This window comes from Terrapene carolina, unplaced genomic scaffold (genome assembly GCF_002925995.2).
Source record: "Terrapene carolina triunguis isolate 2854851 unplaced genomic scaffold, T_m_triunguis-2.0 Scaffold42, whole genome shotgun sequence".
NCBI classification, from domain to species: domain Eukaryota; kingdom Metazoa; phylum Chordata; order Testudines; family Emydidae; genus Terrapene; species Terrapene triunguis.
In genome coordinates this window covers 18,433,464-18,459,166 of record NW_020664393.1, presented here as the reverse complement: position 1 = coordinate 18,459,166, position 25,703 = coordinate 18,433,464, and the positions used below count along the sequence as shown (strand labels likewise).

The 25,703-nt window shown below is 41.5% G+C and overlaps 1 protein-coding gene across 1 annotated transcript in view; it reads right to left on the bottom strand.

Annotated features, from left to right (window-relative positions):
- Window positions 1-25,703, bottom strand: part of MAP3K7 (mitogen-activated protein kinase kinase kinase 7) — a 61,832-nt gene that overhangs the window by 4,056 nt on the left and 32,073 nt on the right. Inside the window, exons 12-16 of the mRNA XM_024202724.2 lie at window positions 22,364-22,444; window positions 14,002-14,066; window positions 4,127-4,241; window positions 1,900-1,961; window positions 1,186-1,301 (exon numbers count right to left, since the gene is read on the bottom strand). Of these exons, the coding sequence (XP_024058492.1) occupies window positions 1,186-1,301; window positions 1,900-1,961; window positions 4,127-4,241; window positions 14,002-14,066; window positions 22,364-22,444 (439 nt within the window). The remainder of the gene's footprint in view (window positions 1-1,185; window positions 1,302-1,899; window positions 1,962-4,126; window positions 4,242-14,001; window positions 14,067-22,363; window positions 22,445-25,703) is intronic.

The window sequence follows — 25,703 nt, the reverse complement described above, 5'->3', positions numbered from 1 at the left end:
CTTGCTGAGAGTGCAATCATTCCCATCATCCAGATCATTAATAAAGATGCTGAACAAAACCAGCCCCAAGACCGACCCCTGGGGCACTCCGCGTGATACTGGCTGCCAACTAAACATCGAGCCGTTGATCACTACCCGTTGAGACTGACACCTGCTTGTTTTTGCGAGTAGTCACTACAGTATATTTTTATTTTTAACCAAATTAAAAACTTTTTATTTCATTTGTCACTGAGTTTATGAAGATCATGTCTCAGGTGTAATATTTAGTACAACAGAAAGGCCTAAGAGTTCACAACAACCGAATTGATTTTTACATTATTCTCTATACTTCTCAGTACATGAACTCAATACTGAATGCAAACCCAGAACTTTTCTATATATTATTCTAATCTGTAAAATTCTTTTAAAATCTCACTAAGTAAAGGCTCCAAACCTACAATAAAGTTCATGCAACGGGACCTGCATCGTACATATTGTCACTCTAAATCACTAGGACTCCACATGGGTGAAGGAGTCTGATTGCTCAGAGCTCATTGCATAACTGGGGCCTAATGTCTTGCCACAATTTATTCAGACGAATGGCTGGGGTTAAGTCAACCTAAGTTATGCTACTCCAGCTATGTGAATAATGTAGCTGGAGTCGACAAAGCTTAAGTCGACTTACCTCTGTCTCTTCACGGCGCTGAGTCAACGGGAGATGCTCTCCGGTTGACTTCCCTTCCTCTTTTCGGAGAGCTGGAGTACCGGGGTCGACAGGAGAGCGCTCTGCCATCGATTTAGCGGGTCTTCACTAGACCTGCTAAATCAATCCTTGCTGCATCAATTGCAGCAGCCTCGATCTCCCCGTAGTGGAGACCAGCCCTTAGTCCCTGATCCTGCACGTAAGTACATGTGCTTAAGGTTAAGCACATGGAGTAATCTTACAGACTTCGATGCAGGATTGGGACCTTAAAAAGTAAAATCTGTTAAAAGCAGCACTCCTACTTCAGACACTAATAAATATTCGTTGAAAAAATATTCTTAACTGCTATTCTCTGTCACTCAAACCCTTCTTTCTAATAAAGCCATAAAAATGAAAGTCACTGAGACAGAGATATAATACTCCAGTACACAAAGATACACTTCACTTGTCTCATCTCAATATTTCTAAATCTATTTTTTCCTCTTTACAAGCATTTTACTTACTTTCTCTGCAACAGCAATGCAATTTCAGTCTGAACTTTCATATATTCTTGTGCCATTTTACAGTGCTGTTCAAATACAGCCATAGATTCTTTGGAGTTTGGGCATGGTGCTAGAGGCTGAAAATAAATCAGACATGTTAAAATCTAATCAACTGATATCTCAATAATAGTGTGTTAGAATGTGTCTGCAATATATTTATACCAGCTTTCAGAAACTAGTAAGCTTTTAAAAATAAGTGTTAAACCATGCCCTGGAAAAATCTTAGTGCACTGTTGCCAAAGCTGAATCAGACCTAACATCTACATTTATTGCTCTACCACATTCTTTGTTACAAAGGATGATGATCAAAGCACTATTTGATCATCCATAGAACAAATAAAGTTTGGATGAGACCGTAGCAATTTTATTCTATGACCTCGAGCAAATTTCTTATTCATACTTTTAAACTAAGATTTCAATTTGTTTTAAGGATCATATTTCCCAGGGCTTGTTTTTAATAGCTTGATTAAATCTGAGTCAACCAATCTCAGGTTACAGAATAATTTTTTTTAGCCTTGTTCAAAAGTTAGGCAGTACACAAACATCAACAAATACGAAAAACAATTTTTTTTAGTCCATATTTATGTCACTCAGGAAAAAAAAAGATGAAAATGCTTTTAGACTAGTTTAGACTCAATTAAAAATTCAATTGCTCATAAAATATACAATTATTACCTGCAACTGGTGATCTAGTGTAAGATATGCCATTGGGATGGAGTTATCTGACCCATTGGTATCTGTAACAACAATACCACAGCTATAATATATTTTCAATTGAGTTAATTGTACATTTCCATGTAGGACATCCATAAGACACTATACTTCCTTAGCAAAAAAGGATTATTATTTAAACAAAGTTAAACATCAATATGCAGAATTATATATGGAAATATCAGTTTTTTTGGTTTGTGTTTTGTAAGGTTAGTTGAGAATGACAACATTATCAGAGTATGATCTATTGTACTGAAAAGAAAAAAAGATTAAATATTATACCTTTATAAATTTCTAGAGGCCATTTTAGTTGAATATAGGTTTTTTGCACAGTTTGCATTCTGGCTGTCTGTTTATAAAGTTATTTGCTACGCCATTCTTGTTTATGAGGGATCAGCCAGTCAGCCTACCCATTAGGGTGACCAGATGTCCCGATTTTATAGGAACAGTCCAGAGATTTGGGGCTTTTTCTTACATAGGTGTCTATTACCCCCCACCCTCTGTTCTGATTTTTCACACTTGCTATCTGGTCACCCTACTACCCATTAACTGAATTTAAATTAAGGCTGGGCAAAACCAGCTCTGAAAAACAAAATGAACACAAACTTTGTTCAGTCATGACATGACTGACTTTACTCAGACATGAAATTAAACCTAGGCAAATACCACCTCTCCCACCCAATATGCCCAAGGACACCTTTCTCTTCAATACGCTTAGGGATAGCAGATGACTAATGGGGGAACCCTATAACATCTCTGCTGGGCCTCGCTGCTGTTGCTCTCTTCCAAAACAGTAACACCATGGGCCTTCCCAGAACTTTCCCTCCGAACTACACTGCATGCTTCTGGAATCTCACATGCTTTGTATCTTTAGAAGTCCAAGATCTGAGGGACACAAGCCTATTGCTAAATCTTAAGATACAGCAGTAGGGTTAAGTGGAGGAACTACTGGGTTCCAGCACTGTGTGACTGCTATCAGGAGAGCAAACGGTAGAGGATAGGTGGGAAAGAAGTGGGCTGCTCAGCCATACCCCAAAAGCATCTGCCATAAAGTAGTGGGGTGGCGGCGGCGAAAATGAAAAGGTGTTGCCTCCCAAAGATTACCTACCATATCTCCAAAAACAACTTCAAAAAGGTAAAGGAAATGGGAGGGCCAGAAAGGAGAAACTGCCTTTCTCCTCCTTAACAAACAGCAAAATGAGAACTAAAGATAATGACTCGCATGTAGACACTGAGTACCAAAAGAAAGGGCTACCCAAGGTCATGCTGTAACCAACCTTGCCTTAAAATGAGAACTTTTTGAAACAGTTTTTCTGATATCTTGTATTTTTTTTTTCCTACTCAGATTTACGCAAACCATGAATTAAAGACTGTCCTTGGAAAGGAATCGAGACTCTGGGCTCCCAGTGCTACATATCATTTCTGAGACAAATATGTCAGAAAGCCTGCCCATCTAGGATGTCACAGAGAACCGACGGTGTTAGCGTGTTGAAGTTCTGATCCTTTTATAATGGTTTGTAAGCACCGGACTAAGAGTATAAGAATTCTTTAACTAGATTCCACTATTATAAAACATGGTTGAGTGAGTGTAATGTAACAAAAAAGAGTGATACTCTGGTAAACAAATATTTTACACACTTCTGAAATAAAAGTTCATGCTAACTTTTTGTAAAACACCTTGCAATAGCATGTGTGTACATGCCTTCTTCCTCCCCCCACACGTCTCCAGAGATATGGGCCTGAATCTGCCACCCTTACTTATCCTGAGTAGTACTTTATCCAAAAAGGTGGCTCACTGAAATCTAGACATGTGTATTTATAATGTACACATACAAATAAAATGTTGCCTTGTGTTTTAAAAAATGTAGCATCAAAATTCATGTTCAAAACTGTTAAGTAGAATATTCTATTTATAGTAGCATCATAGGAAAATTATATATTTTGCTTTTAATGAACTATAGTTAAGAGTTTATGTAATTTCACTGAGTCTACTTAAAGAATTTGTACAGCCAGTGAGCAAATGCAGTAATGGTTTAAATGAGTCAGAAAACTAAAACCAACCAATTGCTCTATTATTCAATTTCTTTGTAAAGTTTACACACACATTGATCTTAATCAAAATACATTATAAAATAAACCTTTCAGAATGTTAAGACAAGAACAAACAAAAAAACCAAAACCAAAACATCACCTGTAGATTCATCAGGTGTCCATGGAAGACTACGAGCTGGCTTTTCAGAGGTTGGTCCTGGGGTAGTGATCATTCTCACACTAGGACTAGATGACCTACTGCTGTTTCTGCTCTCCTGCACAAATAAGATTTTTAAATAAGACTCTTATTATAGTCTCATATGACAGTGACAAAACCAAAACAAGGGAAGACTGGTTCAAGAGTTTGTTTTACTAGCCGTTTTGGAGCTGGCTAACTGATATAAAGAAACAAGAGCATTCAATTCTATAGTTCTTTTTATTCTGAAAGTTCTCAAAATGATTGATAAACTTTATGAGCATATATAGAAATGATATAGGAATCATTTCACCCTCATCTAAAATGTATCTTTGAATTATAACAGCAGTTCTCAAACTTCATTGCATCGCGACCCCCTTCTGACAACAAAAATTACTACACAACCACAGGAGGGGAGACTGAAGCCTGAGCCTACCCGAGCCCTTCCGCCCCAGGCGGGGGAGGGATGAGGAAAGAAATGGGGACAACAAAACCCAAGACTTCATCTGTGGGCCGGGGGCCTGTAACCTGAGCCCCACCTCCCTGGGCGGCTGGGCTCGGCCTTATACAATGTACTCAGGAGGTTGCATTTTGAGCATCCCGTTATGATTCTACGTAACAATTATCACAGTAGAGTCAGAAGCTGCATTCACTAGAACAGGGGTCGGCAATCTTTCAGAAGTGGTGTGCCAAGTCTTCATTTATTCGCGGTAATTTAAGGTTTCACGTGCCAGTAATACATTTTACATTTACAGGGGCCAGCGGATGGAACCCCAGACTGGCAGCGGGCTGAGCGGACCGGCAGCTGGGACCCCAGGCCAGCAGCAGGCTGAGTTCCGTCTGGGGTTCCGTCTGCCAGCTTCTGCCAGCTGGATCCTGGCTGCCGGCCCGGGGTTCCATCCATCCAGGCCGGCAGCAGGCTGAGCAGGGCCGGTGGCAGGGACCCCAAGCCGGCAGCAGCATGCCACAGTAAATCAGCTCGCGTGCCATAGGTTGCCGACCCCTGCACTAGAACATGTCAGCTTCAGCTTATGAGAAAACTAAGGAACCCAGTTCATTTCCAGTGTTTCCACAATAAGAAATTAAACAAGTGCACACAGCTGGAAGTAGTTCAAAAGTTAAGCGTGTAGTGAGAGGTGAACATATGTACGGACGACTATGTGGCGGCCCTGCAGATATCAGAAACTGACACATGGGCCAAGAAGGCTGCCGATGAGGCCTGTGCTCTAGCTGACTGGGTGGTCATGATCGCTGGTGGAGGCACTTTTGCCTGATCAAAGCAGAATTGGATGCATGCTGTGATCCAAGATGAAATTTTCTGGGTGGAAACCCCCAGACCTTTCATCCTATCCGCCACCCCGATGAACAACTGCGTTGACTTACGAAATGGCTTTGTCCTCTCAATGTAGAAGACTAGCGCTCTCCTGACAGGGGCAGTGGCATAGGCGTCGTCACTGACAGATCCACGAGCATGCCAAACCAGTGCTGGTGAGGCCAAGCTGGGGCTATCAGGATAACCTTGTCCTTGTCTTGCTTGATTTTCATGAGGACTTTGTGAAGCAATGGCACCGGCGGTAAAGCGTACGTCAGAGCCCCTGAGCAAGGAAGTAGAAAGGTGTCTGACAGGGAGCCGGTTGACCCCCTGGAATAGCAGAACCGGTAGCACTTCCTGTTCTTGTGAGTGGTGAACAAGTCCACCTGAGGACTTTTGGAAGATCTGGTTGACCACATCGGGGTGGAGAGACCACTTGTGGTGAGACGAGAAGGTTCTGCTGAGGCAATCTGCCAATATGTTCCTGGTTCCGGGGAGGTGCGCTGCTACAAGATGAATGGCATGCTGGACACAGAAGTCCCATAGTCTGAGGGCTGATGACCTGGCTCCACCCTGCTTGTTGATATAAAACATTGTGGTAGTGTTGTCAGTCATGACTTGAACCACTTTGGGACCGAAAAGCCTGGCAGGCCAAGCGAACTGCCCTGAACTTCCTGACATTTATGTGGAGGGTGCAGTCGACCCCTGACCACTGCCCTGTGTGCTGAGCTTGCCCAAGTGGGCTCCCCAGCCTGGTGTCCGACACCAGAGTTAGCGATGGGGCCGGGGCCGCCAAGGGGACTCCCTGCAACACTGATGTGGGGTCCATCCACCACGCCAGTGATGCCCAGATGTACCTTGACAACCAGGTCCAGGTTGTGCCTGTTGGGAATGTAGACCGATGCCAACCACACCTGCAGCAGCTGGAGGTGGAGTTGGGCATGATGGACCACGTAAGTACAAGCATCCATGTGGCTTAGCAACCTTCGGCAAGTGTGGGCAGTGGTGAGTGGGTGGTCCCTCACATGGGAGATTACGTCTAACATGGCTCGGAACCGGGTCTCCGGAAAGAATGCCCTGGCCCGCCCCGATAAACTCTATCCGTTGCACTGGTACGAGGGTCAATTTCTTTTCGTTCACTAACAGGCCCAGGTTGCGGCATGTGGACCACAGCAGATCGAGACTGCTCTGCACTTGATACTGTGATCTGCCCTCGATGAGCCAATCGTGGAGATAAGGGTAGACCTGGACTCCCTGATGCCTCAGGTAAGTGGCTACTGGGGCCATACATTTTGTAAAGACCTGTGGGGCCGAGGAGAGGCCAAAAGGGAGCTCCACGAACTGGAAATGGCACTGGCTCACCATAAAATGGAGGAACACTCTGTGCCCTTGAAAAAGAGAGATATGGAAAGAAGCATCTTTCAAGTCGAGAGCAGCGTACCAGTCTCTTGGATCCAGGGAAGGAATGATGTAGGCCAGGGATATTATGCAAAACTTCAACTTCTTGAGATACTTGTTGAGTCATGTCAGGTCCAGAATGGGACGTAGGCCCCCTTTTGCCTTCGGGATCAGGAAATAGCGGGAGTAGAAACCTTCCCCCCTCATTTCTTGAGGACCTCCTCCACTGCCCTCAGTTGCAGGAGGTTGTTTATCTCCTGAACGAGGAGTTGTTCGTGAGAAGGGTTCCTGAAGAGGGATGGGGAAGAAGGGGCGGGGGGGGGGGGGGGAGAAGAGAGGCACAAAAACTGAAGGGTGTAGCCCAGTGACACAATTTCTAGTACCCAACTGTCCGAGGTGAGTCTCAACCAGGTCGAACAGCAGGGATGGAGATCGTGATGGTTGAGGAAAAGATGGGGCAGATTCGGGGAGGTAACTGGAGTGTTGCTCTTGAGTTCTCCCTCAAAACGCCGGCTTCAGGCCTCCGTGGTATTTCTCTGGGCCAGGCTGCACAGGTGAACGGAAGGAGGAAAGGCGGCGGTGACCGGAATGGCTTCATCGCAGACTCAGGCATATGCATCCCCAGGGAGCAGAGGGTGGCCTGAGTGTCCTTCAGACCATGCAGCCTCGTGTCCGTCTAATCGGAAAACAGCCCAACTCCATCGAACAGAAGAAGATCTTCTAGGTCTTAAGCCAGGAGTTGCGCCTCATGACCACTGCCGAGGCGACCACCCTGGCTGCCGAGTTGGCCGCATCCCAGACCATCTGGAGGGAGCACCGAGCTGCTGCGGTACTTTCCTCCACAAGAGCCCCTGACTCTTGGGCTGCCTCCTGGGGCATGGAGTCCTTAAACTTGTGGAGGGAGTCCCACAGGTTAAAATTATAATGCCTCAAAAGAGCCTGGTGGTTCGCTACCTGGAACTGGAGACTGGCCGTGAAATAAATGTTTCTTCCAAAAAGATCCAGTCTCTTGGCCTCCTTATTTCTTGGGGGTGAAACTAGCAGGCCCCTGCTTGTCCTTTTCGTTGACCACTGACATGACCAACGACCCCGGGGGTGGGTGGGTATATAATTATTCAAACCCCTTGGCAGGAACAAAACACTTTTCCTCGGCCCTCTTGGAAATGAGTGGGATGGAGGACAGCATTTGACAATTTGCTTTGGCAATGTTCAGGACCCCTTCGTGCACCGGGAGTGAGACACATGCGGGGGCGGACACCGAGAGTACATTGAACAATGGGTCTGATTGCTCTGCCATCTCTTCTGCCTCAAGGCCTAAGTTAGTGGCCACCCATTGGAGCAAGGCTTGGTACTCCTTAAAGTTGTCCGGTGGGCTAGCATGGGAGGGCAATGCCACCGCCTCGTCTGGAGAGGACGACGATGAATGAACCACTGGAGGAGGGTCCGGGGGATCATCCCCCGCAGGGGAAGGTGGTCTCTGGGTGGGCACCTGTTCCTCCACCACAGCGACCAAGGACTGGAGACGGGTCATCAGCATAACCGGCATGCCCCAGGTGTTCCAATAAGGCCGTTGCGCTGGCTACTGGCCCTGCTGCCAAGTTAGCATCACTGCGGCAGATGCAACCCCCGGAACCCAGTTGCGACGGTGCTGTCTCAGTAAGGGGCTGAACTCCCTCTCCGTGCCAGAGAAATCTTCCTCCAGTGACCAGGGCGAGGCCATCGACACTTGAGTCTGGTGGCTAACTGTTGCTATGGATGACTGCTGCCTCGAATTGTTAGACTGGTGCCGGGAGTATGGGGAGTGACGCCGTGTTGGGGAGCATCCCTGAGGTCTTGGTGCCGGTGACCGTCGGTGCGAAGACGACCGGTGCCGACTAAGGCGACCGGTGCCTCCCTCTGGGTGAGGTCCGGAATGAGGGCGGAGACTGGGAGCACGGTGCCGGTGACCTGTAATGGTGATCTGGTGACCTGGGCTGACGCGGAGATCAAGGACGTGGCGAAAAAGGGCTCTGCCTTGGCTCTGGACACCGGCAGCGCTCACGTATCTTCTGGGAGACCTTCACGGCTGGCTTGCCCTCACAGGGATCCTTCACTGGGTCCATCACCACATACAGTGCTGGCTGCGACGGGAGAGTCCGTTGCTCTCTGGGCACTGGGAGGGCGTGGACTATGCCATCAGCCTGGGTCTCCTACCACTCCCCGGAGTTGGTGGTGGATCCCTTAGGGGGCAGAAGGTCCCCTAGGGGGGCGGGTGCCCCCTTGCAGCTCCAGCCTGGGAGAACAGCCCAAGCAGGATCCTTTGCCCAATGCCCCTTGATCCGACTTGCTCGGTGCCGGGTCCCTCTTTTTAGTCTTCTTCCTGGGCACCGGTGAAGTGGATCAGTGCTGGGAAGAGCCCGGTGCCGGGGGCCTGCTACATACCGAGGCTGAAGTGCTGGGTGTTGCGTCCAGGCCGGCTCCGAGGCTGGGCGAAAAGCGGCCTCCATGAGGAGGGTCCTCAAGCGAATGTCTTATTATTTCTGTATCCTGGGACGAAAGTTCTTACAGATGTGACCTTCTCTTTAACGTTGGACTCCCCTATGCGGGTCACTTACAGGCATAGAAGGCCTGTTGCAGTCAGAGCATGGCTTAAAACCCAGAGACTGGGCATGCCCCGGCCTGGGGCAAAGTCCCAGCCGGGACCCTGACAGTACTTAACAGCTACTTACTAACGAATCTACTATAAACAAACTATTTACAGCTGGAACCAGAGGTTTGAGTAGGAAAAAAACGCTGACCACATGTGAAGCAAGGGAAAGAGGCGCTCTGACCAACCACCACAAGCAGTAAGAAGGAACTGAGAGGGCGTAGGGCTGGCAGTGCCTGATATACTGACGCATGAGCATGGCACTCAAGGGGGTGCCACAACCAGCCCAACGGATACAGCTAAGGCAAAAATCTCCAACAACTGTGCACGTGGGTGTGCACACACCTAGAATGGAATCGACACAAGCAAGCACTCGAAGAATTCTGTGCTGGAGAAAATTAGAACAAAATGTGACTCAGTGCATGGGTTGTCAAGAAGTCCAGAGGATCTACCCACCCTTTCTTTATGGGAATGGATGTCCCAATTTTTTTTTTATTGTAACATGGGGTGTCACAAACTGGAAAAGGTTGAAAGCCCCTGGCTTAGTGTATTCAGTTGTTCATGCCCTGGATGCAATAGTCCGCCAAACAGCAAATCATTATTTGCAGAGCATTAGACTGACCACATTGATAATGCCATTCAATATCAGGAATTAGTGCTGGACAACATTTCTAATCACAGCAGCAATACAATAAAATATAATAGTGATAGTCCTCCAGCTGCAAATGGTGGAAATCAAGTCTAGAACATCAGAATTTGTATTTTGTTGTTGAGAGGGGGAGAAGGAGAGGTGACCTCCTTTGACAAAATCAGCAAAATACAGACACTAAATCTCTGATGGCTCTGATCAGTCTGAGAGAAAAAAACAACAACAGACCTCCCTCTTGTATATTAGTTTTTTCCAAACACAACTACAAATGGGCCAGATGGTGCATGGTCTTCGGTTATCAGAATGGTAAAATGAGGAATTGCGAAGGAACTATAGGACAATGAAGATGAAGACTATGCATGATTTAATATTTATACTGCAGTTGTGCTCAGAGGCACCCATCAGGATTGAGGCTCCATTGTGCTAGGCACTGTACAAATGTATATGAAGACACAGTAAACTAAAATTAAAAATAGTTTTTCAAAAAAATGGTATACAAACTAAACTTAGCCTGGATTATATGTACTTTCATTTTCATCCTGCTTGTCCCAATTGGATTATTTATTATAGCACCACAGTTGTGCACCATTCTTAATAAAATATGTGGGTTAGAGAGCTCTTTGCCTTGAGAAGCTTACAAATCTAAATTGGACAATACAAATACATTTATAAAGGGAGTAATCACTATGGTATTTAAACTACATTCAAAACAGAACAATGTAATATCTTCCCATCATTAAGAAAAGACTGATATTTGTCCTCCAGGACAAGACTGTCGTATGCCCTATTTTGGGAACAACAGAAGAGATGCTGGTTCCAGCATTTACATTCACTCAGCCTGAAGAAAAAGTTGCATCTCCTATTAAAGTTGTCCATGTTTGGCTCCAGTGAGTTTCTAATAAGAACGAATGCTAGAGCAGGCAATTAGGTATGGAGAATAACTTACTGCAAACTCCTGCCAATTTTTTCCTCGGAATTGATAGTGAAATAGAGAGCATGACAGAGCAGAGAGGGAGAAGCACTCTCCAATTTAGCAGGCCTAGACCATTTAAGGCTTTATAGATTGTAACCAACATTCTGAAAATCACCTGTCACTTCACTGGCAACCAATGCAGTGTGTGGAGTACAAGGGTTTAAAGGGCATGGGAATGGAAGCAAACAGTGCCATAACTGATCATTGATGAAGGCTAGGTGAAAGAAGTGGGTTTAAGGAGAGACTACAGAGATGTAGAGAAGAAGGATGTTTGCAGTGAAAGCGCTGGGGGAAGGATAATATATTTATATATAATTTGAAATGGTATATGTGGAGAACATAAGTGAACTGATCAGAGCTGTGTGGATTTCTGACCTCTTTATAAACTGATTTTTTCTCCTTTATCTAGTAGGTTGTTTATATTGCTGCTAATCATTATTTTGAAGTTTTAAATTAAAAAATTCAAGGATAGCAGGAGCTCAGCTCAGAGTTATGGAAATCCATAAATATAGGCCTTGAACTTTAGGAGCAGTCTCAGGTCCTTCTGTCCATTCACACCTGAAGAAAGACAGGAGGCCATGAATGTGGTTTATTAGACCACAACTTCATTCACTTAAAATATTGGAGTACCTGGCAACGAACTGTGCAGTGCAGGAAGGAGGAGGGGAAGGTGGGGCTTGGCTCCCCAATTTTCCAGATGTCGGAGCCCAAACCCCCCTCCTCAGCAAGCTTAAAGGGGGTCTAGGAAAAGGAAGGGGTTGGCTCCCCACTCTATGAAATATGGGTACCCCAAGCCCTCTAGGGCTTCATGGGCAATAAATACCACTGCCCTCCCACAAACTCTTCCGGTCAGCAGGAAGGACAATGCAGTGACCTTCTCCTGATATGGCACCAAATGCTTCTTGCCCTTCTTGTCCATCTCTGTACACTTTTCCGCTTCTCCCAACCTGCTGTAATGGAGCGGATGAAGGCACATCACCACTTTCTTCCCGCTAGTGGACAAAGACCCACTTGTGTGAAGACTGCAGTGGGCATATCTAGGAGACAAACTTGCTTGCTTTCTACACTAATGTGTTGTGTGATTGAAAAGTTCTGGCTTGGTATTACAAGTTCGAGAGTCTTAGTTTTAGACTTTTCCATTGCTTCCCATTCACAGACCTCAAAAACAAGAACACAAAAACCTGTGATTTATTTATACCGATAGTGCAAAACATTATCCACAGTGTACTTATAACTTTTGAGGTATTACTTTATTCTGCTTATCTTGTATGCTACACTATGATTCATAGTTATAATAGGGCGCTTCAAAATGCAAAATATAAATTGAATTTCAAAATATAAATTGAATATGAATAGAATTTCAGACTGACAGACCTAGCAGAAATGTAAAACAAAAGATATACAGATTTCTAACCCTTAGGCTGGCACAGGTAGGAGGGAAGAAAAGGAAAATTGCTGTTATTCCTGGTTGAAGGAGCAATTACTTGGCAGGAGCACAGCTAAAATCTCTAAGAAAGTAGTACACAGCAGCTTTCAAAGGCAGGATACATAAAAAGATCCAATACAAATGCTATATGTCTAGCCTACTAGTATTGTAATCTGGTATCTGCAAACATTAATAATTTTTAAAGCTAATAGAAGGAACTGAAAGTTACAAATAAAAGAACTTACATAAAAATATTTTAATATTGCATAAAATAGTGGCATATAGGTGTGATAGAAGTGCATTGAAACCTTAATCATAAAATAGTTAAACATGTTACAGAATAACCAAAATTGTTTCAATTTTCTTTCAAGTCTTTTCTCTAATTACAATGCTTGACTAAGTAAATGTAGAATGATTTATTACTGTGCTCACATTTGTAGAATGCTTTCATTTAAAAAGCCCTATGTTTGGTATGTAATAAAAGTGTTTTGAAATTTTAAAATTGATTCTGATGCTTTCTTCTGATATATGCACATATTCCCAAATAAACCAGACAAATGAGATTTTGGGGGAAGAACAAGGTTTCTGTTGCTACAACACTGCATGAAACTGAAAAGAGATCAAATGTTAATCTCTTTGATGAGTATACACCCCTAAAATTACCACCTATTTTGGATTATTACAGTAGGCTGTTTAATATGGAAACCTGATTAACCTGATTAACACACTGAGCTCCTATTTTTCCATGTTCAAACTACAGCAGAGATCTTAAAATTACAGTAGAACCTTGCTAATTCACACTAATGATTAAAAACCCACTGTGAATTACTGACATCGACAAATTAGCAATTAAATGAACACCACAAAACAAACAAAGCTAAAGCACTACTAACTGTACTTTGGTCATTTGAGACATCTGTTTACTTTTAATATTTCATACTTCAGAGTGTATCACTGTGCTTGTTACCATGGTATCTAGACATCATGATACAAAAAGCAATAGTTACTAGTAAATATCTTGTAAAAGTAATCAAGTCTTAGTAACAAGACCTTGCTATAGTATTTCACTATTACATTTTATTCCAAAAAGTAGAGAGAGACATTATAACTAACCATTTACATTTGAGCGATACTACTATGTTGAGGTTCATTACCAGTACATACAAAATTATGCAGCATGCACAAACAAAATATATTTTTGAATAAATATTATATGTGCTGCTTAGGCAAGTTGTAATCAAGAAACTTGTCGCCTAGACATCTTTCATAAGCTGCCCTTTCACAGGTTTTATTTTAGATGGTAAAACAACAGATACTATGTTTTGTAAATTAAATGATCCCTAATCACATAGATGAAGTTTTAAAGACTAGCTCTACACAGTACAAGTTTACAGTTGATTTCACCTAAATGTTCCTGAAAGACAAATAAAGAAGCCATAGGCTGAAAGATTTTACCTGATTGGATTCTGTTCCAGCAATACTAAGGTCTTGAATGGATCTCCGCCTCTGTTGTCCGTTTCCTGCTTGGAAAAAAAGACAAAACAAAACACTAAAATCTGCTCAGAAACAAAATAAGAAGGGTGCGACTGTTGCAGCAGGAGCTTGGAATTTGTACAAATCCACAGAGAGAAAGTGAGAGAGGGAGAGAGAGAGACAGCTGCAGAATTTTAACTCAAAAAATGCTGGCCTGTCAAGAGAAAGTATATCCTAATACAATAACCACTCCTACCATATGAATAGCTTCTGCACTCTACTCCACCATCTTCTGTCACATGTGTTTGAACAGGCTTAGCACTTGGGGACTGGGGCTGATGACGACATCTATTTCAAGTGAGTTACGTTATGGGCATTTCTAGAGCAAGATGCTGCCAGCTCTAACCTGTTGTTCTTTGAAGTAGCACACAGCAAAGCAGTCTGTCTGTGTTATGTTCCTCTCACATATATTAAGAAGCTATAAGAAAACGTATTCCACTTCAAGTCAAAATAAAGCTCTTAGTCATCTTTTATGAGCAAAAATATTTCCTATTCTGAAAATCAGGGCAGGAAGTTGTTCTCTAGCTATGTCACATCTTGCTATCAATCTACTGAACACAATGCTGTAATCTTTCCTCTTCTCTTTCCACCCATTAGCAATTATCCATCACTGAGAGCTACAGAAAATAGTTTAAATTTTAACACTGCTAGTCCATCAAGGAAATGTTAATGAAACTAAGTCTTATGTTACATAATCCATTGTATTTTACAATTTCCCTTGGTACTTTGATTTTTATTAATATTGTTTATAGTGTCTCCTGAGATGACAGGTCAGCTGCCCAAAAGGAAACACCAAAACATCATGAGTAACAGCTGACAATGCTCAAAATTTTTGGTCTTCAACCTGCATTATGTAACTTTTCTACTAGTAGGTAGCATTTAGAACATGTACTATAACAGTTACAGCCTCATACTCCCATAGAATTCAACAGTCAGAACTCGATCAATGTTTTGTAACATGCGGCTCATTTTTTAAACTTTTAGATATTTATGCTGGGTCATTTCAAGATGACTTAGCAGCCTTTCTAGATAGAAGTTTTAATTTTCACATTGATTAAAACAAAAACGTGAGAATGGCTATGTAATCTCATCGACACAGCTTAAGATATCACAAATTATGAAGCCCTTTAAGCAGTATTTCTGTGCAGCAGTCCTGTCTGTTCTAGAAACACACTACCAGAAAGTGAAAAATTCTCAGTGCCATCGTCTCCAGTTTGTCACCTGACATTTAAATTCAAGAAATTCTATAAGTACCTAAGGGAGAGAACAGTTTATAGGTTAGAGAATGGGACAAGGCTGTCTAAAATTGGGGTTATATTCTCAGCTCTGACACTGATTTGCTGTCTGACCATAAAAGAGTTATAACCTCTCAGTAACTTAGTTTTCTACATCAGTAATTTGGGGAAATAAATAAATACTTACCAATGTAAAAGTGATGTGGTGAGGCTTAATGAATGTTTGTAAAGCGACCAGAGATCCCGTAAGGCACCAGGTGAGAATTATTAATCTCTTCCATTTAATATAACTACTTGGCCATTAAAAACAGGATTATTCATAAATGGAAGAATTATGCTGTTGATAGTAGCTGCAACTCATCTTGGAACTCAAGATATAGATGATCCACTCATGACTGATACAACAATTATGTGCACATTTCATTCAACAGCACTATTCTAAAATTAGCCCGTCTGAAATAAGCTTGCAAAAAATATCTGGAATTCTCATTTCAGATTAGCAACATCTGTGAATTTAAAGAACCCGGCACATGTGTTTCTGAAACATTAGATCATGGTTGCCAAAAAGTTAAAATAATCAGGGTGGGGTGGAAGTAAAAATGAACACTTTTTGAGGGCAGGAAGAGACCAACTGATTGTGTTATAGTGAATGAGAATGCCTTTAAATGAGAGATCTCCAAGTTAGTAGCATGAGGCAAAAGCAAGCTCTATTATGCAATGTCATTTTAATTAGCATAACTACTACAGACATCTGGCAAAACGTTCAGACAAAGCAGAAACAAAGACGGCAAATCAACAAATACTTGTTGCTCCAGAATCAAGATTAATGTCAATTTAGGAATATGAAGATGGACAACATTTCCTTGACTTTAAATAATTAGTTCTAGTCTTTGTACATTTTTTGAAGTTGTTTTGAACTTGCTCTTACTCTAGTTTTTAAAATAACTGGTTTAAAATTTTCTCTTTACAGAGATGAAAATTGACAAAAAGTCAATACACATCAGTTATGTACAATACCTAAAGGCAGAAAGTGATGCAGGATTTCAACAATTTACTGGATTTTAAGATTACAATTCAACTGTCAACCAATTACTCATTTGGTTTGAAAAAGGCAGCTGTAATGAAAAAGAAACTTCAGGTGCCTGGATCACCAAGTGAGGAAATAAAATGTTCTTTGGAGTGTGTTTGCTCATGATCTAGAAACGAAGGTTTTTTTTTTTTTTTTTTTTTTTTATGAAGGATGGGATGCCAATACGAACATGTAACTAAACCAATGGAGCAATATATACCATTTATGGTATGGTAGTTGAGGTAACAAAAAGTTTAATAAGATATTTGGGGCAAGGGCCATTTCTAAATTTTTGTGCAGTTACGCATGTGTCAAGAGAGTCTACATAGATGTTGTGGGTCAGAGTTAAGGTTACTGGAATGAGTATGGTGTATTTTCATATATATGTCAATACTGCCATTAAACTGAAAGTATAAACTGTAAGGGTAAAAAGTGAAAACACAAAAAAGTTGATGGAACGAAGAAATTTCTACCTTTCTCCTGCCTCTCTGCCCAAAAAATTCTCTCTCACACTTTCCCTGCGCATCAAAATCCTCAAAACACTTCCTACGCGCTTAAAAAAAAAAAAAAAAAAAAAAAATTATACAGGCTCCCTCTTAGCCTCTAAAGATATGTCCACACTATAGCTGAGAGGTGTGATTCCCAATGTAGACTTGAACTAGCTCGAAAATAGTGGTGTGGATGTTGTGGTATCGGCAGTGACTTGGGCTAGCCGTGCAAGTCCAAACCTGCCTGAACCCTTGGATCTGAGCTTGGGTGGCTAGCTCAAGCCACCGCCAATGCTGCGACATCCATGCTGCAGTTTTTAGAATGCTAGCTCAAATCTGTCTATCTTCACTGGGAATCGCATCTCCAAGTTGCAGTGCAGACATACCACAAAAGTCCACACACACGCAACTCAATTGCCCCTAATTAATATCTGCAGCTTCCCCTGGTTCTCTCTCTGCTCCAGCAACAACTCACACATACGTGCTGCCTCCTCTCCCCCACTGTCTTGCACAGGTAAATCCTCCCTACGCCCACACACTCTCCCCCTCTCTAACCTTCCCAAGGCTCTCTCACCCACCTTCTGTCCTCCACAGAATCTCCCTCGTGTTTTGTCCCCTGCCAAGAGTCTCTTCTTTCTCCAACCTCTCTCCCTTTTCATTCTCCTTTAGCTTTGTTTTTAATTACACAAACACACTATTTTTCCTCATTCAGTGCAGCATGGTCAGTGAATGAAGCAGAGGGTTACAAGAGAAAAAATGGTGTGTTCTTTTGAATTTTAAAGGCATGAATCTGGAATCCAGGAAAGGCTGGATTCTATTCATGGATCTGCTACAGACTTCCCGTTATCATAGTTCATATAGACAAGAGGGCAGAAATAAGGTTGCACAGGCAACCTTAAATCTAGCATTTCCTAACTTCTGAATGCTTCTTTTTGCAACCTTAATGTTTTTAAGGTAGTTTTTTCCTGTATGCAATAGGTTATGTTAGCAGATCATTGACAGCCTTTTTAACGCATAGGGTTTGGGGTTTGTTTAAATGGTAATGCGATTATATATTTTGCATAAGGCCAATATTAATTAAGCTACACTACAAAGGAAACCACGCCACAAAACTTGGTTAACTTTTACATAAAGAGGAAGTCCTCACTTCACTTGGAGTAAAATCCTGATTTTTGTGGAGCTTGAAGATCCAATGGCCAGGCACTTTCTCCTGAAAATATTCCGACATACACCCCTGACGCCGGTAATATAAAATTATTTTAATTCAGGTGTTCCTCGGGGCACCTTTGCTGGCATGCCTTCTAAGTACAAAGAAGAGGAGGAGTACCTCTCCTACAAACCAGAGATCTGTGGTGGTAGGATTCCTTTACTGCATGCTTTTAGAAGGCATGTTCTGTCTCAAGGACCTTATCATATCCATAGAAATGGGTTCCCCCCCCCCGTCCTGTGCACCTCCTAAGGTGCATCCCACTGCAGAAAATTATGCTTACAACACGAAGTTTTCCATGTCAATCTAATTCATGGAGGCTTGAATGTTTACATTTCCTTCTTTAAAAAGGGAATAGTCATGAACATTTTTTAAGGCCGCTGAAAAGAAAATACTACCCTTGCTATTATAAAAGCCCTGATGTAATATTAATGAGGTATCTAATATTTTGGTTTTAACTATTTCTTTTAAAACTAATCTATGCAAAAGATTTTGTTGAAGGTTATACCTCACCTGAAAAACTGTTAAAGCTAAGTCATTTGTAAATGAGAGGTATTGAAGGGGGAAAAAAGCTGGACATTCTAATAAAAGGAATGCAAGTTTATAAAAGCATGTTCTACGTTTGTATTAATTGTTGACTGTGTAATTTATCTCCAAATCACATTTAGCAGTGAGTGGTCTAATTTTAGTTGTGAACATTTGTTTTTTGGGTGTACCAAAAGTTTAAAGCTATTTAAACTGAAAAAACATGGAGGTACTATTGATGACTACATAACAATGCTATCAGCTGATTGGCATAGCAGCCTCTAAAGCATCTATGCCTTTCTACAGTTTTTCTATAGATATTCTGCAAAATATCAACTAACTCCCTTAATCTCCATCCCCAAGTCTCACCTGTGATACACACAACATCAATGCTATACAGATCAGCAAAGCTCTGTATTTATTCTGTGCTGCAGTTATGTATTGAATTGACTTGGGACTTGACTAACTTCTTTGGGGCAGGGACTTTGTTGTTTGAGACATTATGCTTTACATGGCACTATGTAGAGAATCCACTATTAAAAATTTAAAACTATAGAGTCTAGGTAAAATCAGCCTTATTGCAGTTATTTATGACACTCCTATATTTGGAATATGGAATATAGTATGAAAACAGTGCTACTAATAGAGTGGTGATAATCAAGTTTTTAAACTAAGGACCACAGTACTATAAATACAATAAGCCTCACTTTGGTAGTCCAGCATTTTTAGCTGATGTAACATACAGCCCAAAGCACATAAGGTATATGCATAAACTGTCAAATAAATGGAGTTGCCACTGAAAGAATACTGTAATGTAAACAAGATTTATCAGATACTTCCTGACTGACTAGCTTTTTAAAACTGGTTGCCTACTTATCTTGGTTATATTTTGCATTGTTGTTCAATACATACTTTAAAACACCTGGCTATTAATACTTTGGTGGGCCAGGCTTTTTTTCTTTTTTAACATGCTGGTTTGCAGTGTCTATGCTATATCTGCTGGAACTAAAAATAAGAAAGGTGTACTTTTGTATGTTCATATGGATACATACCTATAACAACCCTGGAAGATTAGCTACCAAACTGGAAATGGGTTTCGTAAATCCATTTGACTTTTTTTTTTTCTTTTTTTTTTTAAAGCTTTGCACACTAATGGCAAACTCAAGTTTTATCTGTTTTAAATGTCAGGGTCTCAAATGAATAAGCATTATACTCATGTGGGGTATTTCAAAAAGTGTTTAGAAAGGATGGGAGTTTAGAAAATATATATCAAAGCTATTTATCTTGCAAACATACCACTTTGAGTTGTTGCATATTTACATTAAATAAACTAAGCAGCCTGATCAGTCCATGAATGAGAGGCCTCCAAGGAAGCAGAGATATAAGAAATGGTAATTCAGGAGGTAGCTCTTATACTAAGTCAGTACTCTCCTAGTTCCTTAGGAAGCACATTTGTGATCTTTTGGATAAGATACAAAATGAAGTTCTTAACCACTTGTGGTCATTTGAAATCCTATAACACTTGTAGAAGAGCAGGGGTGTTAGTCCTATTCTAGTTTGAGCAAAATACATTTTGTCTACATCAAATTCCTCTCAAAGCTTTATTTAAATAGGGTAGTCTTCACTTTGTCCCAAAGCATAGTAAAGTTTTGCTGTTATCTACCCTGAACAAGGCTGTATTTCAGTGGAAGAGATCTGTATATCTAGTTTGCAAAGCTCTTTGGATAAAAAGTTATGATTATATGTAGTATATACAAAATGTCAGTCTATTATTAACAATCTCAGTAAATATCTCAACATTGGGGAAGTCTGAAACAAAATTGATATATTTTTTTAAAAGGTGAAGTTAAATGAGAGGGAAGGCTTTCTGGAAAGGGAAAGTGAGGGGTAAAAACAATAAAAGCATGTTGGGGCTGCCATCTTGAGGGCTTTAGAGGAAAACCTGGCTGCTCTGTAACAGTTTGCAACCCAATATACTGCTTATAGATGACAACACCGAGTCTGAACTAGAGCTGGGAAAAATTTTCAGTGAATAGTTTATTTACTGATAAATGCAGTTTCGGGTGACCTGAAACTAATTTGTGTTGAGTTTGTCAAAAATAGTTTTAACTGAAACAAAAATTTGAAATGTTCTGTTCGGTAATATTGAAACTAAATGGTTTGTTTCAACATTACCATAACATTTTTGGGCTGGTGTCATGAAAGTGCCAGAGGTGGTGGTCTCAGCAGGTTCAATTACCCCTCTGCCTGCTGTGGAGAAGGGATCTGAACATGGATCTCCCACATTGCAAGAGAGGTGCCCTGAACATCAGGAAATGGGATATCCTGATGTGGGTTTCAATCTATTTTGCTGAAGCTGTTCCATGATATATAAAGAAAAAAAAGAAAAACAGTCGTTGGAGCAGGGTCTTGAACTTGCATCTCCCACATCCTAGGTAAATGCCCTAACCACTGGGCTAGAGAGTTATTCTCGCTCTCTGGCCCAATGACTATTCATTGTCATTCATAGTGGCTATTCAGTCATTGTCTGGCTATACCGAAAAAAGGACGGGAGATATTTGACATAGGTTTAATCAGGCCGCAACTTTATCAACAGATGTCTGGGACTACCCGGCAGATAAAAGTGTACAGTGCCGGTAACCCCATGTTTATTCTGTAATTACCCAGGGGGCTTTTACCAGCTGCCCCTCTTTTTCCATCCGGGTCCCTCCAGCAAATCCATTGTCGGGACCATACCATCTACCTCCCGTCGTAGGAGGATTAAGGCGGGCTATAAGAATGGGAGTCCCCAACTGCCTCCCGTTCGTTCCTTTAACAAAACACCTCTTTTAAGTTCTTTTCCAAGCCATTTATCTGGTCACTGTATACCTTTCCTATGGAGTACCTGCACTGGACATCCACCCTACACTTAATGAGCTGGGAGATACAGCCTACCGCCCTTTATGCCATGCATGAACAGAGCCCTTCCTGAACCTGCTGTGAGGAAGGTGGAGAGGTTGGAGGGGAAGGGGAAAAATCCCTTTCCAACTCCCCTAAAAAAGGGGCGCTAGCGTAATAACCACAGTAGGTCTTGACCAAACCTGGAATTTAACCACCTAAAATAGAGTGAGGGTGGGTCCTGCCTCAGCCTGCTCCATGTAAAAGGGAGGCTTCAGGCACAGAGCTGCCACTTGTAAACCTTGCATTCCCAGGGGATGAGTCAGTGACTACGCTGACCCTTTTGTAGCAGTTTTCATCCCCTCCATCCTTAAAACACTGTTCCCTTCATTTGGTCAGCCAGCCAAATACACCCCCCACTCCCCGCTTAAAAGTGCAGTGTGGTCATTCATGATGACAGTGAATAGCTATTGGGCCAGAGTGTGACAATGACTCTACAGTGTGGTGGGTAAGGCACTCACCTAGGATGTGGGAGACAAGTTCAAATCCCTGCTCCAATGACTATACATATGTGTGTACATGTATATATAAAATACTGCACATACAGGACGTTCTCTGCAATTTTGCTTCATATGTGAGATAGTCTTTAGTACCAAGAGATCGGTCCAGCCAAGGGCTCAATCCTATCTATGAGACACAAGGCAAAGAGGACCGCATGCTGGCAAGCTTGTTTTAAAAAAGACATCATGAAAAATCTTACTGGATGGTCTCCATCTGCACCCTATGTGAACTGGAGCAAAAAGTATTTTTTTTTTTTTTTTAAATAATGTGATCATTATTCCAGCATCTTAGTCAATAGACCCGCTCACATGGTCTGTGATACCTGGTATGATGATTGCAGGGACATCCAGAATGTTGCCAAATGAAGCAGTTTTACGATGGCCCCGTTTAGGCTTGGAATAGGCTGAAAAAATACACATACACAATACACATGCAAACAGCTACAATGGTAACACAGCAAATTATTAAACACATAACACTGCAATTCTCATATATTGTTAAACTAAAGTACATGCAAAACATGTCACACAGAATAAACTGCACAGCTTTCTATTCATGCTTAAAATAGTAAAGAAATTGTTAAAAGCAAAACAGAACTAGCTGTCAATACAACATAATTAGCTGTCGTTAGCAACACAAAACTCAACAGACAAAGCAGCATGGCAATGAGGAAGGGTAAAGTGCAACCATCAGAATGGAAGACAAATATTGACTTATTCCAGTTCACCTGCATATTACTAATAAATGTATTTCCTTAATTGTTTTAAGTTATATAATACTTCCTCCATAGTTTTATTCTAGTCTCAGGCTAACATTGTTTATAAATAAGTTTAAATTTTCATGTTTGGTGCTTTCATTTTCTTTAATTGACATCTCCTGTAAAGTGAAATCCAATCAATGTCCAAGATAAGCTCACTTTAATATTACAAAATTTGAAGAATTGCTTCAAGCGCTGGTGAGGTGCCCTCTGATTAAGTGCTTGCTGTTTTGTAAAAATGGCCATTGCATACCAACCTAAATACTTTAGAATTAAGCATCCCGTTCATGGAACTATTGAAAACAAAATCAACCCCCCCCCCCATATTTGTTAAAGTGGAATTTGTATCTATTCTAAATCACATCAAACACCATAAAACGAACTTACAAAAGTTCATATTGCCACATGTGGTAAGAGGAAGCGGTGGTAAAATAAAGGTCTGTAGTTTAAAGATTAAATAACTACGTTCCATTTGAAATAGATTTGTGAATGCAGCTCCCAAAGGAAAACTGCTCTGGCATGTTTACCTGAAAGAACTCTCAGTGACTGACATAAATGTGCACTGCCTGAATTGTTTCTATGGCCAGTCTAATAATAGCTGGAACAAGAGGATTAGGTAATTCTTAAAATACTTTGATTCTTGACAATAGCCTTATCCTCACATAGCAACAAAATTTCTTTAGATCACAGTATGTTGTTCTCTGTAAGTTAATAAGACTAAGAAACCACCATTGTTTTTGCTGTTTCCAATTTAAGTCACAAAAACCTGCTTAGATTAACGTAGCCTGATTTCTACTAGTTTGCCACTGCCTGAAACGAACTCTGTTCCTTTATACTTGTCCCATTCAAATCAACTATCTTTAGTTAGAAGAAGGAATAAAAAAAAACAGCTATAGCAAAATCTCAGAACAACGTACTTGGATATAATTACTGGCAATACTTAAAAGAATCTAGTTAAGGAAGGTAGATTGGGCTGATTCCAAACTCTCACTGGGTGGTCAAATGAGTTACATTTGTTCTGTACCAATGAGAGATTTGAATGAGGCCCAGAATATTAAAATAAATCAGAACACCACAGACTATTGTTGGGTAAGGACACAATTGCCTTGTGGTGGCTAGACCCTTGATGAATACATATCTGAACAATATAGGGGCGATGGCTATCAAGAAGTAATTGCAGTCAACTAGTTATAAAAGAATAATAAAACAAAAACAAAACAGTAATCCATTCTGGATTGATACTATAATGTTCAAATGAGATTGTAAACTCATTAGGACAGGGACTATGTCATCCCACAATAGGCCTTTAGACATTACCAAAGTAAAAAACCCTTATTCAACTCAGAGAAGAAAAAAAAAAAGACAGTTTAATAGTCATGGTGCACAAGAGAGTCAGAACACCTAGTATATTCCAATATGTGAAAAAGTGATTACTACAAATGTTCAGAGTGATGGAAAAATATTGGCTCAACTAGATAAGGTCTGACTAACAGTGGTAGTTATTGTGTCTGGATTCTGTAAATCTAAGGATGTAGGTCAATAAAAAGGACCATTTAAAATTACGAAACAAGTTAATAAACAGTGAAAATGGGGACTAGAAAGCAGTTTTTGCCTGCCAGATATAATGTTTTGTTAATTTGCTTATTGGGAAAACAAATACTCACTCTGCTTTCACCATAAAATTATGCATTTAATGTGGCTAGTATCCTAAACTTCATCTTACATCAATCTTTACCACCATGTAAATAAATGAGCAGCTTTTGCAACCTGGCAAAATACGTGTAGCTAAAATTCTTTACAAAGACATCCAAGTTCTGCTTCTCTGGGGAGAAATCGGAGGGTTATATTTATATCTGATCTTTCCAACGACATAACTAAATTATCACTTTGCACCTATTTTCTGTCAAAACTTGTTTTTCAATATATTGGTGGAAATAATACTGCTTTTAAACCCACCTCCTGCATTTTAAAATAGTTTGAATGTAGTTTTGAATGGAATGGAATTCAAATAAAAAAAAAAAAGACAATGGATGGAGAATAACACTCAGAAGCAAAGAGAAACTTGTATTAACGAAACAAGGCTCATACCAAAGAATCACAAATTTACGTAATACAAGGAAAATCTAATCTAGCCATTTTAAAGGCAATCAAAAGAAATCTTTTCTGTAATCTCAAACTACACACATTTAAAAAAAAAATTCCTCTCAGATCTGAGTGCACAAGGGTGAAAGGAGCTGGTCTCTTCATATCTAGACTTGGCAGGATTTGATTTAAATGGATAGAGGTCGGTAAATGTCGATTACAGCTGATACTGATGGATATTTTCCTCAGTTTTAGTGTAACCGTTGGACCAAGTACAGCTTCTCCTCCACACTTTGTGCCTACAGGAATTGACCTCAGTGGCGCTACAGCAGCACAGAGAGGTCGCTACAGCCCTGCTGTCATGGGAGGGAGCGAGTGGGGTCGTGACAGTAGAGCTGCAGAGGGCTCCCCTGTAAGGATGTGGTGCCAGTGACACTGGATCCCTGCAGGCTGTGGTCCATGTGGGGCAGAGTGGAGACCCCCATGGCCAGGACTGCAAGGAGGAGGAAGAGGACAAGCCCCCGGACAGGGAGGAAGCTACCCTGCTGCTGAATGTCTGTCCTTAGGTAGGAACCATTTGGCAACGGGGTAACCTCCCTCAGGGAACCCTCCTCCCCACAGTCCTGGTGAGGCACTCTCTGCTTTGCCTGGCTAGGACCACAACTTTCCTTGCACCTTGGGCGTGCAGGGTTTGGGTGTCACCGGCCCTTCAGCAGTGTAGGGAGCCCTCTGCAGCCCTACTGTCATAGCCACGTTCTTTCACCAGCTGGGAGTGCAAGGGGTCTCTGCTCAGCCTCACCAGGACTGTAGTCTTCCCCACACC